The sequence below is a fragment of the Protomyctophum bolini genome, assembly GCF_963924005.1.
Source record: "Protomyctophum bolini genome assembly, chromosome: 16".
Lineage (NCBI taxonomy): Eukaryota > Metazoa > Chordata > Actinopteri > Myctophiformes > Myctophidae > Protomyctophum > Protomyctophum bolini.
The window spans coordinates 30,019,731-30,035,768 of NC_137877.1; the positions used below are offsets into that span (position 1 = coordinate 30,019,731).

General features: G+C 44.0%; 1 protein-coding gene across 4 annotated transcripts in view; it reads right to left on the reverse strand.

The window, feature by feature from the left end:
• myo10l3 (myosin X, like 3) overlaps nucleotides 1-16,038 on the reverse strand; it is an 81,222-nt gene that overhangs the window by 50,625 nt on the left and 14,559 nt on the right. For all 4 annotated transcript variants that reach the window (XM_080786392.1, XM_080786390.1, XM_080786391.1 and 1 more), the window contains exons 2-3: nucleotides 14,291-14,389; nucleotides 897-1,055 (exon numbers count right to left, since the gene is read on the reverse strand). In XM_080786392.1, coding sequence (XP_080642518.1) covers nucleotides 897-1,055; nucleotides 14,291-14,389 — 258 coding nt within the window. The remainder of the gene's footprint in view (nucleotides 1-896; nucleotides 1,056-14,290; nucleotides 14,390-16,038) is intronic.

The following is a 16,038-nucleotide window of genomic DNA, read 5'->3' on the forward strand; positions in this document are numbered from 1 at the left end:
AGGAGAAAAGAGAACATGAGAGAACATGAGAATACAATAAACAGATGATATACAAGGGAGGGAAAGAACAAAAAGGAACATGAGAGATGGGGAAAAGGAGAGGGATAGAGAGAGATACATAATGCACTACTGGTAAAAGACAAAGACAGATATTATTTTAGGTGAAAGACAGTGTGTAAGATGCCAGTTGACGGGGGGGGGGGGGGGGGGAGCGCACCGGTAATAATCTTTACAGCTGTTACAAGACTCCAGACCTCCAGAACTGATGCAAATGCTGAACTACTGTATGTATTCCACCAATTGACTTTAACATTCAAAAGATTATCCCAGTTTCACGTCCTTACATACTACCAGGGGTCAGTAACACTCATAAGATAATATAGTTATACTGCCACAAATGACCTAGTTTACATTGAGGTTGGTATTATTTTAAGAACCAAACCCATCGGTCCTACTCGGGTAAAGGACTTTGGAGAAAAGGGGCCTCACCGAAGTGTGTTTGTAGGTCATCATTCCACTTACAATGACAACGGTCTGTAATGTCATTTAGAAAGACCTGCCAAACCCTCAGAGATTAAATTAGCAGGCAAGAGGGTTGTGTGTGTGTGTGTGTGTGTGTGTGTGTGTGTGTGTGTGTGTGTGTGTGTGTGTGTGTGTGTGTGTATGTGTGTGTGTGTGTGTGTGTGTGTGTGTGTGCGTCAGTGCATCGTGTGTCTGCATGTGTGTATTTGTGCGATTCTTTTTTCTTTTGCATTTCAGGTGCCAGACAGTGTGATAGATAGCTCCCAGGTGGTATCTTAGATCTTTGTCAGGCGAAAACACAGACATCAATCCTACAAGGTGCTTAAGCATGAACACAAGAATGGGTCCATGCGTCACAAATAAAGATGCCTTACATAGATGTTGTCTTTCTGGTAGCGCAGGTACAGATTGTGCATGATGGCAGCTTCGTGCAGCTCTGCCAGTGTGGACATGTCCTCTACTCCAAGGACACTGGTGGAGTGCATGGGCCACACCATCTCTCTGCTAACCTCTGCCCTCTGGAGGTAGACGGTCTGAGGAAAACAACACAAACGAATCCATTATGAGACTTACGTTTTCACAGTGATATAACAGAGGGAGAGGTAGACAGATATTAGAACTATATGCACATGGTGTTGGAGTGAAATAATGTTGTTTTATTTCAAAGTGCAGCATTATAACTGCAGGACTATGACAGAGCACAAACCTTTACCTGCCTGGAGTCTATATTCAGCAAATTTGTCCATAGCTGACAGGTTTATTTGACAGCAGAGAGGTACCGCAGCTTATAACCGGGGAGCAGACTGTACTAGTCAGAACTAGGGCATTGACAGGTTTACACACAACTGAATCAGGCAGCTATCACAACATCTCTCTCTTATCATGAGATTAACTAAAGTCATGCACAGATGACAGGCAGATAAAAAAATAAACGACAGGCCTTTGCTTCGACTGAAAAAGTGGCACCTTGAAACCCTCATGTGCTTGTCTATGCCTGTCACTTGTTTGCCTAGACTCGTTCTCCATGCTTTGTTTCACTTGCTTGCTCTCTAAACAAGAAAATACACCAATGATGGAAAGATGATGAGCAGAGATGTGACGTCCTTGTCTTGATATTTGCTAGCTTGCCAAGAGCTATTGAGCGTCCCACTTTTGAGAGAATTGACTTGAAATGGATGGACTATATGGGGAAGCTGAAAAGCAAGTGAGGTAAGCAGAAATGGAGGAAGGGATTTAACAATGTTCCTACAGTGGCAGGCAGTACTGTGAGCATTGAGACAAGAAGACAGCCTTCCAGATCCATTAGTGACCCATAAGCAAACAAACATAATGACTTAATGGCAATCAAAACCAGCAATGGGTGAAAACAGGGACGAGATAAAAGCAATGGAGGTTGAGGAGACAGAGATTGCATCAGCAGCGTTAGGCACTTGATGGGAAACAGTGTCTAGATCAATATCGATGGACAATGGACTGGGGGGGTTGTGGTGTGCTGATGTATTACTGCCTGGTGTTCCGGCAAATTCTGTCCCCCCCTGGGAAGGAGGCCTTGGATTTCACAAACGGGATGAGTCAGCTAGGCTTGGGCAATATATCGATATTACCGTTTATCGCGATATTTGAAATCAATATCGGTAATATCGTGGAGTATATAAATAATATCGAATACCGATAATACCGAATATCGTAATTTTACCGTCATGTAAATATGGATTTTCTATTAAATAAGCATCTACATTACTGTATGTGTGTGTCTGTGATGAATTTACAAGTATTTAATTTTAAACATTATTAAAATATAATTTGCCAAATAACTTAGTGTTCATGCATTGACTGGCACTGACGCTGAATTATGGCGACAGCAGCATTGTCGGACCGCTTCGGCCCAGGAAAGCAAACAAAACATGGCGCCGGTCCTAGTCCTAGCAAGTTGGTTCGTAAATAAATATCTGGAAATACTGCTGTTTTGGCAGAATTTCGGGTTCCAGCCAAATTAAAAAGGCTGATAATCGATAATACCGATAATCGCGATATTATTCACGTTATCAATACCGATATCAAAAAATCAATATCGCCCAAGCCTAGAGTCAGCGCATAACTGCTACTGCACCCCTGTGATACCTAAGTAAGAGAAGAACTAAATGAAAGTGAGGGCAATAGTTTAGTTAAGTTTAGTTGCAGCATGGTCTTGTCTAGCTTGGTCCCGGCTAAATAAATAAATACATAAATAAGTGTATGAACTTCAAAGACGGTAGAACAGTGTTGTTGGGGCGCCCCATGGCCTAGTGGTCCAGGCACATGTAATATATAGGCTCTGGCCGTCGCGTGTTCGAGTCCCGTTCATCATGATCTTTGCTGCATGTCTCTCCCCTTCTCTCTCTCCCTCTTTCCTGTCAGTCTCCACTTGAAACTATCAATAAAGGCAGAAAAGCCAAAAACTAATCTTTAAAAAAAAGAACAGTGTTGTTATGAATGTGTTAGTCAATTTAGGACATGAAGTTCTTACTTCCTCTCACAATGGACTAAAAAAGTGAGTTTGGCCCAGCAACACCCAAACACATTACATGCCACATTCTTAACATTTTTTACTGAACTACTTTTACTTGTAGTGGAGTCTGACCAGGTCGTATTTGTACTCTTACTTAATTATATCTATCTGGCAAGTGGCAACTACCGGTATGTGCATGTCAGTTTTTTCCAAGCCTTATGAGAGATAACAACACAATATTAATGCACTCCATGTTGAGTAATTTACTACATGTTTCTCTCATAACAAGGGTGGTGGAGGGCTGGGATCCTTTGGGGTGAAAAACAGTACACACACAGTGATGTCATCACCCCAACAGATGCAAGCAGATTTACAGCCACCCTCTCACACTAGCTGTCCCTAAACCTTTGGCCATAACCCCACCCTCTGCACTCTAGAAAATTGGCCTCTATTCACAGCACAGGGCCTAACTGACGCATAAATCCAACAGCCTGTTCATTTTCAGCAGATACTTAAATGTATTAACCTTTTCCATTCAAAAACAATGCAGTTAATTAATGAGGTCATCACTGACACGTGAGCTTTGGTCTAATGGAATGGTGTCCATTATTAATCCAAGCGTCAACATTTAAGTTCTAGTGTTATTCTGACAAGAGACACCCATAAAGGCAGTGGTTTTTTTAGGTCATTATAATAATATTTATTATGATATTGTTATTATACTAAACAATGTTACCATAAAGAGTTAAATCAGAAAAAGAGAAGGGAACCCGCACACGCATCTGCTCCAAAAGCTTATTATTGACGACGTCAATACGTTTTTTTTAAATGCTTTTTTGTAGCTTTCGCCTTTATTTTATATTTTTTATGGAGGGACAGACAGTAGGCTGAGAGATGGGGGGAAGACATGCAGTAAAGGCCGTTGGGATTGGGAGTTGAACCCGCGGCACACTGCCAGACTGGATTACCAGCCAAGGTGCCTGGACCACTGAGCCATGGCCCAGGCCACTGTCCAAGTTTTGACCAGATGAAGAGCCTTGGCTCGAAACGTCGTCAATAATAAACTTTTGGAGCAGATGAGTGTGCGGGTTACCTTCTCTTTTTCTGATGTCACTTTTGAACCCCACTAAGTGATTTGTGTATTTCCTATAGTTTCACCATAAAGAGTTAATAAAGTGTTAATACCTACAATGAGGACAATAGTGCAACAAAATTGGACACAATTGCACAAAATAGTGTCTCATAGACACTGGATAACAATTTTCTAGTGTCGTTACAGTCGTTACAGTCTGTGACACATTTTGCATGTTTTATGCATTTTATGCATGCATGTTTGCGTCTGTAACTCTATGAGAGTCTATGGAAGAGAGAAAACATTGTATAAGTTTACATCTCATTCTCATGCACAGTAAATTTGTGTAAAAAGGTGTCCTTTTAATAATGACGCTTCATCAGGAATTCTGGTATTAGACATGAGTATTATATTTTTCACATTCTCCAGGCATCAGTTCAAAGTTGTATTATGGTGGCTCGAAAGGCGTTCTGAAATAAAATAATAAATAGCTAAAGCCCATCACACACCGTCTGCGACCGTCCGTGGCGCGATGCGTTGCCGCGTGGCGCCGCCTGGAAAATAGAACTGTGTTCTATCGGCGCGCCAGGCGACGCGGCGCGACGCGGCGGACGGAGCCGGTGTGCGTTAGGTTCATTGAAAATAATGGAGGCGACCGTGTCCGCCGCGCGGCGCCGCGCGGTGGACGCAGCCGGTGTGTGGTGGGCTTAAGTTACCAGATTTCATTGCTAATTACAGTCGGTACGTAGTTTCAACATGGAGAAAACAAATGAAAACACCATCACTTGTGCATGGAAGACACCACTGCTAACAGAGAAATAAACCTATGTGTGTCCTCTCAAACCTCTCAAGTCTCAAGGGAGAGACACTTGACATTCATATTTAATGTGTGTTCATATTTAATGTGTGTGTGTGTGTGTGTGTGTGTGTGTGTGTGTGTGTGTGTGTGTGTGTGTGTGTGTGTGTGTGTGCGGTGCGTGCGTGTGCACATATTGCACATATTGCCTTTGTTTTGAGCTTCTCGGAATAATTTTCTCTTCTGATTTCATGGAATAATCCTTTGGGATTTGTTCATGCCTAAATCTTTAGACATGCACATAGGAAACGGAGCTGGAGTTCCCAACTTCAAAAGAGGTTTCACACAACACACAACAATATCACTTACAGGATCTTGAAACAGAAGTTAAAGATGTTTAAGCTGAATCATATTAATTCATTCTATGAATTTTTCTATTCAGTTAACTTAAAATAAACTAATTATTCGATTACTAGACAGTGTATTAGCATTCTGTTCCACTATAACAATTAGAACAAAACAGAACATTTATCACTATGTCTATGAGAGTATGTGTGCTACACAGTAGCCTGCACCTGTCCCGTGTGGAACCAACGACCAATTACAATGAATAAAAAAGGGACAAAGGTCTGGCTCTGTGCCGATATCATACTCTTTCTAGTGTTAAAGGCAGAGTTCCCAGCCCAACCAGAGTGATAAACCATGTATTCGCTATGAACATGGACTCATTATTAAATAGTTAATGTTAATGAATCACAATCAAGGTGATTATTTCAACACTCAAGGGGCGTTTTCATCACATTAGGTTGGTTTGTTTCCTGTAGTGTAGCGGAACCTCAGGAAGAGTTTGATGCTTTTTTTATTCCCTTCTCCATTTCACAAGGGATTCAACTTGATCATCATAACACTAATAAATGTGTGGTGCACTTGTGACTCAGGACAATATGATCCAGCTTGTAACATGATGTTGATTGATAGATAAAATGATTAACTGAGTCAATCAATCATCTCCAAATGATAACTGGTGTTGACACTGGACGAGTGTACAGTACACCGTGTAAATGTATCACACATAGGGATGGACAATAAATCAGCCATCATATCAGTATTGGCCAATGTTGTTTTGCCGATATTTTATTTTATAATAAATAATTATGTTTGAATGATGAATGCCTTCATTTACTCAGCAGAGTTGTCTGGAGAAGCTTTCTAAGGGGTCAAGAAGTTGGAACATTTTATTTTAAATTCAGTGTTTATTTGCCTTTTCTTTAGGAAAAAATATGAACTTGTTTTATGCAGATATTGGACATGGGTAAATATCGGTTATCCCTAAAACAAAGATTGGGCATCTCATGTCAATGTCACTATCCTTTTGTATCCTATCTGCTTTTACCATACCTCTCATATCCATCAATAACAGTCTGTGACGCCTCCCCATTTTTACTACCCCGTTTCGCACCAGTAAGAGGAGGGAGGGCGGGGGACAAGGCGACGGCCCTATATCGTCAAAACTACTACATTTGATCATCCATTTATTCCATGATATGAGTTTAGATCATAGACCATTTTATGGTTTTATCCAGAATGAAAACATTCTCTGAGGTAAATGAGTTAACACTGAAGGAAGGAAGTCTGAAGGAAACTCTGAACCCTCAAATGCTCCGAGGCTTTATAGATTCCTTCCTGAAACCTGACATACAACAGGCCCGTTTTTAGCGACCTAGTCATCAATGGGAGTCGGCCCCATGCCACCTAAACCAATGGGAGCCGCCTAAACGCCGCCAGCCAATCGCGTAGTAGCGACCTAGTCATGATTGGCTGCCTCCTAAACTATATCAGGGACACGACGGAAGTCTGCAAATCTGCAGGGGGGGAGACACACAGCAAAGTTCGTCGGGATCGGGTCCCGAACCCGCGACACACTGTCATGCTGGATTACCAGCCTAGGTGCCTGGACCGCTAAACCCCCAGGCCTGTGCTCCCTGATTCATGTTTGAGTGGGCTCAACAACACATTGGACCATCACTCTACAGATGAATAATTAATGGCTTTGAAATCAGGCATGCACACAAACACACACACACACACACACACACACACACACACACACACATACAAAAAGACATTGACACACAGATGCAGTTTGTTTATCACTGCCTATCTGTGTCTTTCTCTCTCATACTCTGACACATGCTTACTTGCTTATGGCAGTCCATCGATGTCGATGATGACGTTGCTCCAAATAAAGTTCAAGGGGATAATTATTGTTGTGTCTGTCGTCTGTGCATAGCCTGATGGCTGCTCAGACCGATGCGTGATCCGCAAATTTTGTCACAGGAGGGGCAGGGGAAGGCAGCAGCGGTGGTCGGTGGACCCCTAGCACGCTGGTGCCGCTGTGCACGCCGCTGTGCTCTCCTCTCTGTGAGCTGCTCCTGAAGGTGAGCGATTCCCTGGTGGCAGGTAAAGCTCCAGGTGTGACGATCAACAGCCAGGGACTCCAGCGCTGGTGGTCTGATGTCACATTTTTTCAGGAGGGTTTTGATGTGGTCCTTGTACCGCTTTTTTGGACCTCCGGCAGCCCTTTGACCGGCTTGAAGCTGGCCATAGAGGATCTGTCGAGGTAGGCGATGGGCAGGCATACGGATCACATGCCCGACCCATCTAAGATGTTTTTGGCCAAGGAGAGCTGTAATGCTGGGTGTGTTGGTCCGGTCATAAATTTCGGTGTATGGCACCCTGTCGGCCCAGGTCAGACCCAGGATCCTTTGAAGGCAGAATATGTGGAAAGCCTCTAGACAGTTTATGTGCCTCTGGTAGGGTGTCCAGGTCTCAGAGCTGTAGAGCAGTGTGGAGAGGCAGACTGCCTTGTACACAGCTGCTTTAGTGGAGATGGTGAGGTCCCTGTTCTGAAAAACCCTGGACCTTAGCCTACCAAAGGCAGTGGAGGCCAGGCTGATGCGTGCCTGGACGTCATCGTCTATGGTGCAGGATGGTGACAGAGTGCTACCGAGGTAGGTGAAGTGAGGGACGATGGCTAATGGGTGCCCGTCGAGGGTGAAGATAGGCGTGTTTGGCTGGGGGGTGAAATGCTGCACGAGTATTTGTGTTTTTTTAATGTTTATCTGGAGACCAATGGCACTGTATATGGAGGCGACCACATTTAGTGCACGCTGAAGGGATTCCGGTGTGTGAGCAAGTAGAGCACAGTCATCGGCGTACTGTAATTCCAAGATGTGCTGGGTGGTGACTTTGGTAGTGGCTTGAAGGCGACGGATGTTAAAGAGGTTACCATCCAGCCTGTATTGTATATGTATCCCATCCGTGGGGTCCAGGTGTTTATGGGACAGGAGGGTGACAGTTGAGATGAATACGTTAAATATGGTGGGGGCTAGGACACACCCTTGCTTGACCCCCACATCCACACTGAAAAATGGGGATTGTTGGCCGCCGTTGCTCACACATGCCTTCATACCGTTATGTAGCTGCCGCAGGAGGTTGCAGAATTTTGCTGGTACACCTAACTTCCCCAGTATTTCCCACAGTAGGTCCCGATTGACGGTGTCGAAGGCTTTGGACAGATCTATGAATGCCAGGTACAGGTCTTTGCAGTGTTCTCTGCACTTCTCCTGCACCTGTCTGGCAACAAATATCATGTCCGCCGTACTACGGTCTCGTCTAAAGCCGCACTGGGATTCGGGCAGGATATTCTCGGTTACATGAGTTGCTAAACGGTGTAGCATTATCCGTGCTAGCACCTTCCCAGCCGCGGATAGGAGGGAGATGCCTCTGCTATTGCCGCAGTCTGCTTTGTCACCTTTTCGCTTGTAGATCGTTATGATGTTGGCATCCTTCCAATCTTGCGGGATGACTTCTGCTGACCAGATGGTGGTGATCAGCTGATGCATTCTGCGGAGCAAAAGGTATCCACCGTACTTCAGGATTTCTCCAGGGATCTCGTCAAGGCCTGGGCTCTTGTTGTTCTTTAGTTCTTTAAATTCGTCCTCAACAGAGGAAGACACCACCCTCCCGGAGGCTCAACTGTGATGCACTGAAGTCCAAGCACTCTGTCAATCAGCTCAGGAAAAAGATAGCAGACCAGCTGTCCAAGAGTCCTGAAACTCCAGCAGATCTGGACGTCAACTCTACCTGGAGCACCCTACGCTCAGCCCTCCACCAAGCGGCTGTTGAGGCTATTGGGTACACCCGAAGGAGACATCAAGACTGGTTCGACAACAGTGCACCGGGAATCCACGCTCTCCTTCAAGCAAAACACAAGGCCCTTGCAGCTCATCTATCTAACCCCCAATCTTCTGTCTTGAAGGCTCACCTCATCCGCCTCAGAAGTGAAACCCAGCACACCCTCAGAGCCATGGAAAACGACTGGTGGACCAAGAAGGCCAGCGAAATACAACATCACGCAGACACTAACAACTCACATGCTTTCTATGATTCCATCAAGTCCATCTATGGCCCACAGAGAAAGAACATCACCCCGGTCAGGTCAACAGATGGCGCCACCCTCTACAAGGACAAACATCAGATCCTGGACAGATGGGCTGAGCATTTCAAGACCCTGCTGAACACCTCAAACCCTATACAAATGGACATACTCTCCGACCTCCCATGCCTGCCCCCTGTAGTTACATTGGACTCCCCCCCCAGCTTCTCAGAGGTACGCAAGGCCATCAACGGACTAAAGAACAACAAGAGACTCTGACACATGCACGCACACCCACACACACATGCACGCACGCACAAATACACAGGCACGCACAGTCGCACACACAAATACGCACGCACAGATGCACGCATGCACGCACAGACACACACGCACGCACGCACGCACAGCCAGTGGATCCATCTGCTGCAGTAGGGTCACACCCTGGCCCAGGGGATGTGGGTGGATTAGGAGGTTGCAGGCTTATTAATGGTGCATATATTGTTCAAAGGAGAGAGGCTAAAAGAGAGACAACGCAAAAACATCACTGGCGGATGGCCGGATGCCATGCAAAAGTGCACATTATTGAAAACATTCACTGACAGCTCACCGCTACTACAGAATGCCCTACTCCTTGTGAGATATTATGCATTCACCACACACACTCAGACACAAATAGCACAATAGCACTTTTGTGACTTTGGGTTTTGGGCAAACACCCTCATGAATGTGCACTGCTCACACAGATGGGCTCACATTATAATACATAAAGGCCCAATTGACCAATAATCCAGAAAAGGCTGAGTGTGTATCAGTGGCTTATTTTCAGCCTCCAGTGCTGTGTGACTAAATGGTATGGACAATTTCAGCAAACATACAGCAGACATGGAATATGGTCTATCAATAGTTTAATCTATCAGTGGGAACATATCTTTATTCAATGCATTTTGTTTTTGTGAATTTTACCAGCCGACCTCCACTGTTACTGGATACACAGTGGACAACCACATAGAGGTCAGCAGCTGCTCCTTTTCACTGGTAAAGTGTAACATATGGGCAGGTTCACGCCATCTTTCCCCAGTCGGACATAACACATAATCCCACCTATGAACACAGGCTTATTATCTTAGTGCCTGGCCAAACCGGAGACACAGCTGGCCTCTGCAGTGGTGTTTTAACTCCATGCCCAATGGATGCGTATAAACACGGCACATGACAGGTCTGCTGTATTTGACCCATTAGTGTGGTTGCCATGCAACAGACTATAGTAATTGCCGACTTTACTATTTATAGAGTAACCCCAAAAAGTTTGAAGATGTATTATTCCGCCCCCTCTGACGTCATGTGGGTCAATACATCATCATCAGATATCATCATCATGATTGGGGACTCCTAATTGCACACAAGAACGGATTCCTTGGACCCACATCACAGGGTTTCCTCAGGGTCTTAATTGTACGAGATGGTCTGTTATATTATGATAAAATGATTTGGGATCCTTCTTCTTCGTCATCAATTATTAGAAAAAAAACGTATTTGGCAAATTTTCTCTTTGTATCTGAGTAGTTAAACAAGCTAGCAATGCCATTCTTAATGTTTGTACCAAATTATTCATGCTTTATGCAGAAACGGGGTACCAACATCTTGCAGAACAATACGGTAATGCCATCCTATTACATAATTGATTTGACATAGTGTGTTATGATCCAAATGACATCACCCTCACCAACATGACATGCCACTTAATGCCTTGCCATGTTCACCCCATGGAGACAAATTCACAGTCACTCCAGCTGGTGCCATTCTGTACACATGAAAAGGCAAACACTCACACAAACAAACATACACTCCCAAGTGAAAAGCTCAATAGTAGGACAGGCTACAGCCAAGGATAGATCACACAGTTTACAGAATCCATCAGTGCTGCTTTCCATGCTGTGATATTAGCTGGAAATGGAATTCACTACAGAGAACCTGTTACAGGAAAGAGCAGATGTTGTGTTCTGTCTGGACAGCAGCGCTGTGAGTGTGTGGGGATTGCTGATCGATTACCGGTAGTTGAATGCACAACAGGTGTTTTGGCATAGAGCCTTTATCAGAGTTCATCTGATGCTCTCATGAAGACTCTATCTATGCTGAAATGTGTTAGCAGGCTGATGTGCAAATCCTATTTTTGTCTTTAGTTCAATGTTTGTTTTGTAAACGCCATTGACAATGATAGGAAAATGTACTTCATAATGTGTCATTTACGTCATATTGTCTCTTTATTGTTAATGGCGTTTAATGTTTGTGTTTGTTTGTTTTACACCTCATCACCTAATCAACATGAGTAGACTTTAATATTTTAGTGCCCACTTCACACGGGTGTGACTTTGGATGGGTAACATTATTATATTTTGGAGTGCTGCTATTTCCACTCATCTGCTTTACATTTCAACGTGAGCTATTTAGGCAGAGTGGGCCCACATTACAAAATCACTATTGGACAGTGGTACATTTTAAGCCCTGGCTATCGTGGGAACAAACTGTGAGGAATTGTGATGGTTAATGTGACAGGAGTCAGTTCAGCCAGTTAAAATGACAGAATTAACCTCCTGACACAGTGGACAATGGAAAGTATGGTACTTTAGTGAAAGCACTGAAACAAATGGCAGGTTGAGATCAGGGGGACCTTGCTGCCAGGGTACATTTATTAATTAATTCTGACATTCTGACTGACAGAGGGTACAGAAGTGAATCACAATCTGACACAGATAGGTGCACATATGGGATGCACACGCAGATTAGACGACCGACATGTGGAAACAACAGTTGAACATGCGCTGCTCCCGTGCTTGGTTAGGTTAGGGTTTAAGGTAGGTTGTTGGTCTAATGACAGGCGGACAAATAGTATGTCTAAACTAAAGCCTGTACCCCGCACACACACATACTTAAAGTTAAACTCAGACACCTGCATACAAAGAGGCATATGCAAACATACTATCTTTGACATTAGTCCATTAGTCCTTACAGTACACATGCTACACAAAACAAAGCGTATGTAAGGTGAGATTTTGAACAGAAGTAATAGCACATACAACTAAGTACAAGAATACAGATCAAGAGAAGGGAATCACATGAGGTCAGTGAGTGATGCTCTACTGTAGGTAGATGTGGTTTTTCAGGCTAACATTCCTGACATTCTGGCTGCAGAGAGTCTTAGGACTGTCAGACAGAGGAAATGACCACAAGGCTCAACCCATTCTGAACTGTATGTGAAGAACATGAGAGCGAACAGCTGAGCTAAAGCATGATATGGTCCCAGTGATAATCCAAACCTAATCATAACAAATACAAATATGGCAAAATGTTAAGGAATCAGAGGGTGAGGACGGTGAGGTCATGTGCAGGTCTCTGCCACTGCCCCTCGACTAACACGCCGCAGCAATTGTTTCAATGGATTAAGAACACATTCAACGCCCTTACAGGACATAATGTACAGTATATTAGCAGATTCTACATTCTCAAGTGAAATAAACTAGTTGCGAGCCATCATGTGTGTGTGGTGCCATTACATCATGGGTGGTGATGTATTTGACCATATATCACCATCACATTTAGTTGCTGTGGAAACCGTTATCTCAGCAGGCTACAGCATGATAGCTTAATCCAGAAATACAGAACAAAACAGCCTTTGAGATTTCAGCAACACAGCAAGACATGTCAAGAACATACATTGAAAACAGAGAAGAGAGTAAAAATGTTTTTCCTTGCCGGCATATACTGATATACTGTAAATCTGTCCCTTTCCCCAAGTGTGGATCAGTGATCAGCTGACTGTAAGGTTATCCATGACAGACAAGAATTCAGGGCCATGAAAGATAATGCTGAGATGTTTGTTCCTTGTGCATCTCAGCCACTATGCCACTTGAGCCCATATGTCGCCCATATATAGATCAATAGTAAAGAGGTCCAGAAATAACATTGGGCCTTGGGCCTGACGTTAGGATAACAGCTGTGGGACAGGCTTGGCTTGATGTGTTATGATGCTGTAGGTTGTGGTCCTCTAGACTAGACAGTTTGTTGGGGGCTCTGAACAAAGGCCCATCCTTTGGATAGATGGGTCTTCAACGCCCACGAGGAGGAACCAGAGGGTCGTATTATATGTCCTATTAATTTGTACTTGTACAGTACAAAGGCCTTCCTCTACAAATGAGCCTAAAACGGAAGGCACATTTTCCATCCATGCCATTTGACCCCAGACATTCAAATCAGAGTCTATTTTTTAACCTTTCAACACCCCATTATTTCACTCTCTGGCCCCATTCTCCCTCCTGTCTTGCCATCGTTCTCCACTGCTCTCTTTCACCCCTTGCAGGATTTCCTTCAGACACAAAGGCCAAACAGATAAGCATAGGCCACTGACTCGTCACATAGTAGAGCCCATTCCTGCCATTCTTCTATTATTACAAAAGGTTCTTCTATTATTACAAAAGGTGTTGATTCCGTCACAGATGCTCTGAGATGGAACGCATGTGCGCTCACAATAGCCTCTCATAAACAATGCCCTGTGGGTCTTTCAAGTTGTTTTACTGCTACACGCTATTGGATATCTTCGTTTAGTTGTAGCGTGGAGTCAAGCCTTATATCACTAATAGGCTAATAGATACAGGGAAGGTCCTTGGCTTTCAGTCAAAACCAGAAAGTGGAAATGTACTGGCTTGACATTCTAAAGCAGCACACAAAAAAGACTAAACAGTTTTGGCTTTACATAGTACTCCTTGGCTTTACGAGAGATCTGAATAATGTTGTGGGAACAAGCTATCTGCTATCTGCTTCGAAGTCTTCAAACTATTTAAAGCTAAGTGACTTGGGATAGTGGATAGTAGATCCTGGCAGATGATGCTTTGACAGACTGTGTAGAGCTTGCATTAAACACACAAACGCTACCATTTAAAAGCTATATAATATATTAAAGTTAAGTGTTGTTCTTACCTTCCCATAGTCAGTAGTGAGGACCAGAGTTGCATCGTCACAGGAGCTGACTGTGGAGGGCTGGAGCTGCTCTTTGTGTCTAAGCCAGACGTGGGCCCCCTGCGAGTACAACACAACACAACATCAGCACCAAGACGTGGCTCTTTTCACAGGTAAATACAACCTGAAGGTAGAAATGCAAACATTATAGGTACACACAGTCAGGGACAGTGTGAAGTCATTGTGGCTGACAAGAAACAACCACTACATGCCACCCAGCAGTGTCTGAAGTTTCCTTCTCTCTACCTTCCTCGTTCCCTCACTGTGCCAATATCTCTAACACCCTCCATCCCTCCCCCTAATGCCTTATGCCACATAACCATTCCCTTACCAAACCATACTGGCATGGCTGTTGCCCTCTCATTAAACCAGCATTACATTTGAGTGGAGGAAAGCTGTTAACCAGGCGTAAATGCAGGCTGAGGGTGTGTCATTCGCTTCAAAGTATACCACTCAGGATCATAAAAGTAGCTAAAACATTCATGCAGCAACTTCAGCCTGGTTTTTGGGACCGCTATACATTTACAGAGCAAACGTGTAAATAAACGTTCAGATTTCAAATATAAAGTGCTCACCCAAGTGCAACGGATGTTAGAATTTAGCTGGTCGAATCTATTGCACCTGTGCATTCCGTGTTGTTCTCAAACAGGGTGCGTTCGGAAAACTCACAGCACACTCACCTATTAGTTTGTATTGGCAGTGCGGTCTGTGTAGCTTATATCGAACACATCCAGTGTATCAGAATGCAACACACCTCCCAACCGATCAGGTAGCTTTAAGGTACGGCCATGACAGCAATGATAGGAAAAAATATTTGGATATTCGGTATTCGGCCAACTGTGTCCTATATTCGGTTTCGGCCAAGAATCCCATTGCATCCCTAGCGAAAATAACAGCTCGGATAAAAATGCTTTTTATTAAACAACGCGTAATGCAAGGGTGTTAATAGCCGATCCAGGAAATGTCTAACATCCGTGGCCCCGGGGTGAGCACTTTATATTTGAAACTGAACGTTTATGTAACTGTAGCAGTCCCAAAAAACAGGCTGAAGTTTCGTCATGACGCTCGTGAAGTACGAGCGTCATGTGAACCATGGTTAAAACAGACATAGACACATAGATACACACGAAGCCAGGCATTGGAGCCGTGTGCACCGCTCAAAAACGTCAATCAAATAGTTGAGAGGGATGACCCGGACTCTCCAGTGTTTATGTAGCCATGTCGAGTCACTGACCTTCCTGGCCATGTTTGTTAGCAGCTCAGTAACCGAGAGCAACAACAGGAATCTGTGGCTGATTGCTCAGACAGACAGCCATTTCCTTACAGCAGTGCATGATACATTTATAGCAACAGCCTGCTTGATTGACTGTATAGCGGACCAGAAGGAATGCCAGTACATCCTGACTCTGTGGCCTAAATTATGGTCTAAATAAGTTACTGAGTGAGTGAGTATGCAAGGCCCTTCTATAACCAGATCCAGAGTTATCAGGATGAAAGAAGAGTGATTTAGACTTTCATGACAGCTGGCACTGGTAGTTAAGCTAGCCATTTATTGTTCCACTTCACCACATAATTAACTTCAAAATGCTCTGCTCTTCCATCTCAGAGACATGTATCTTATAACCAATCCTTTGCCCTTGTTTTACATAGATAAGACACGTGACATAAAGGAATAAGACCTGGTATGGTCCTTGGACATTACATTTGTA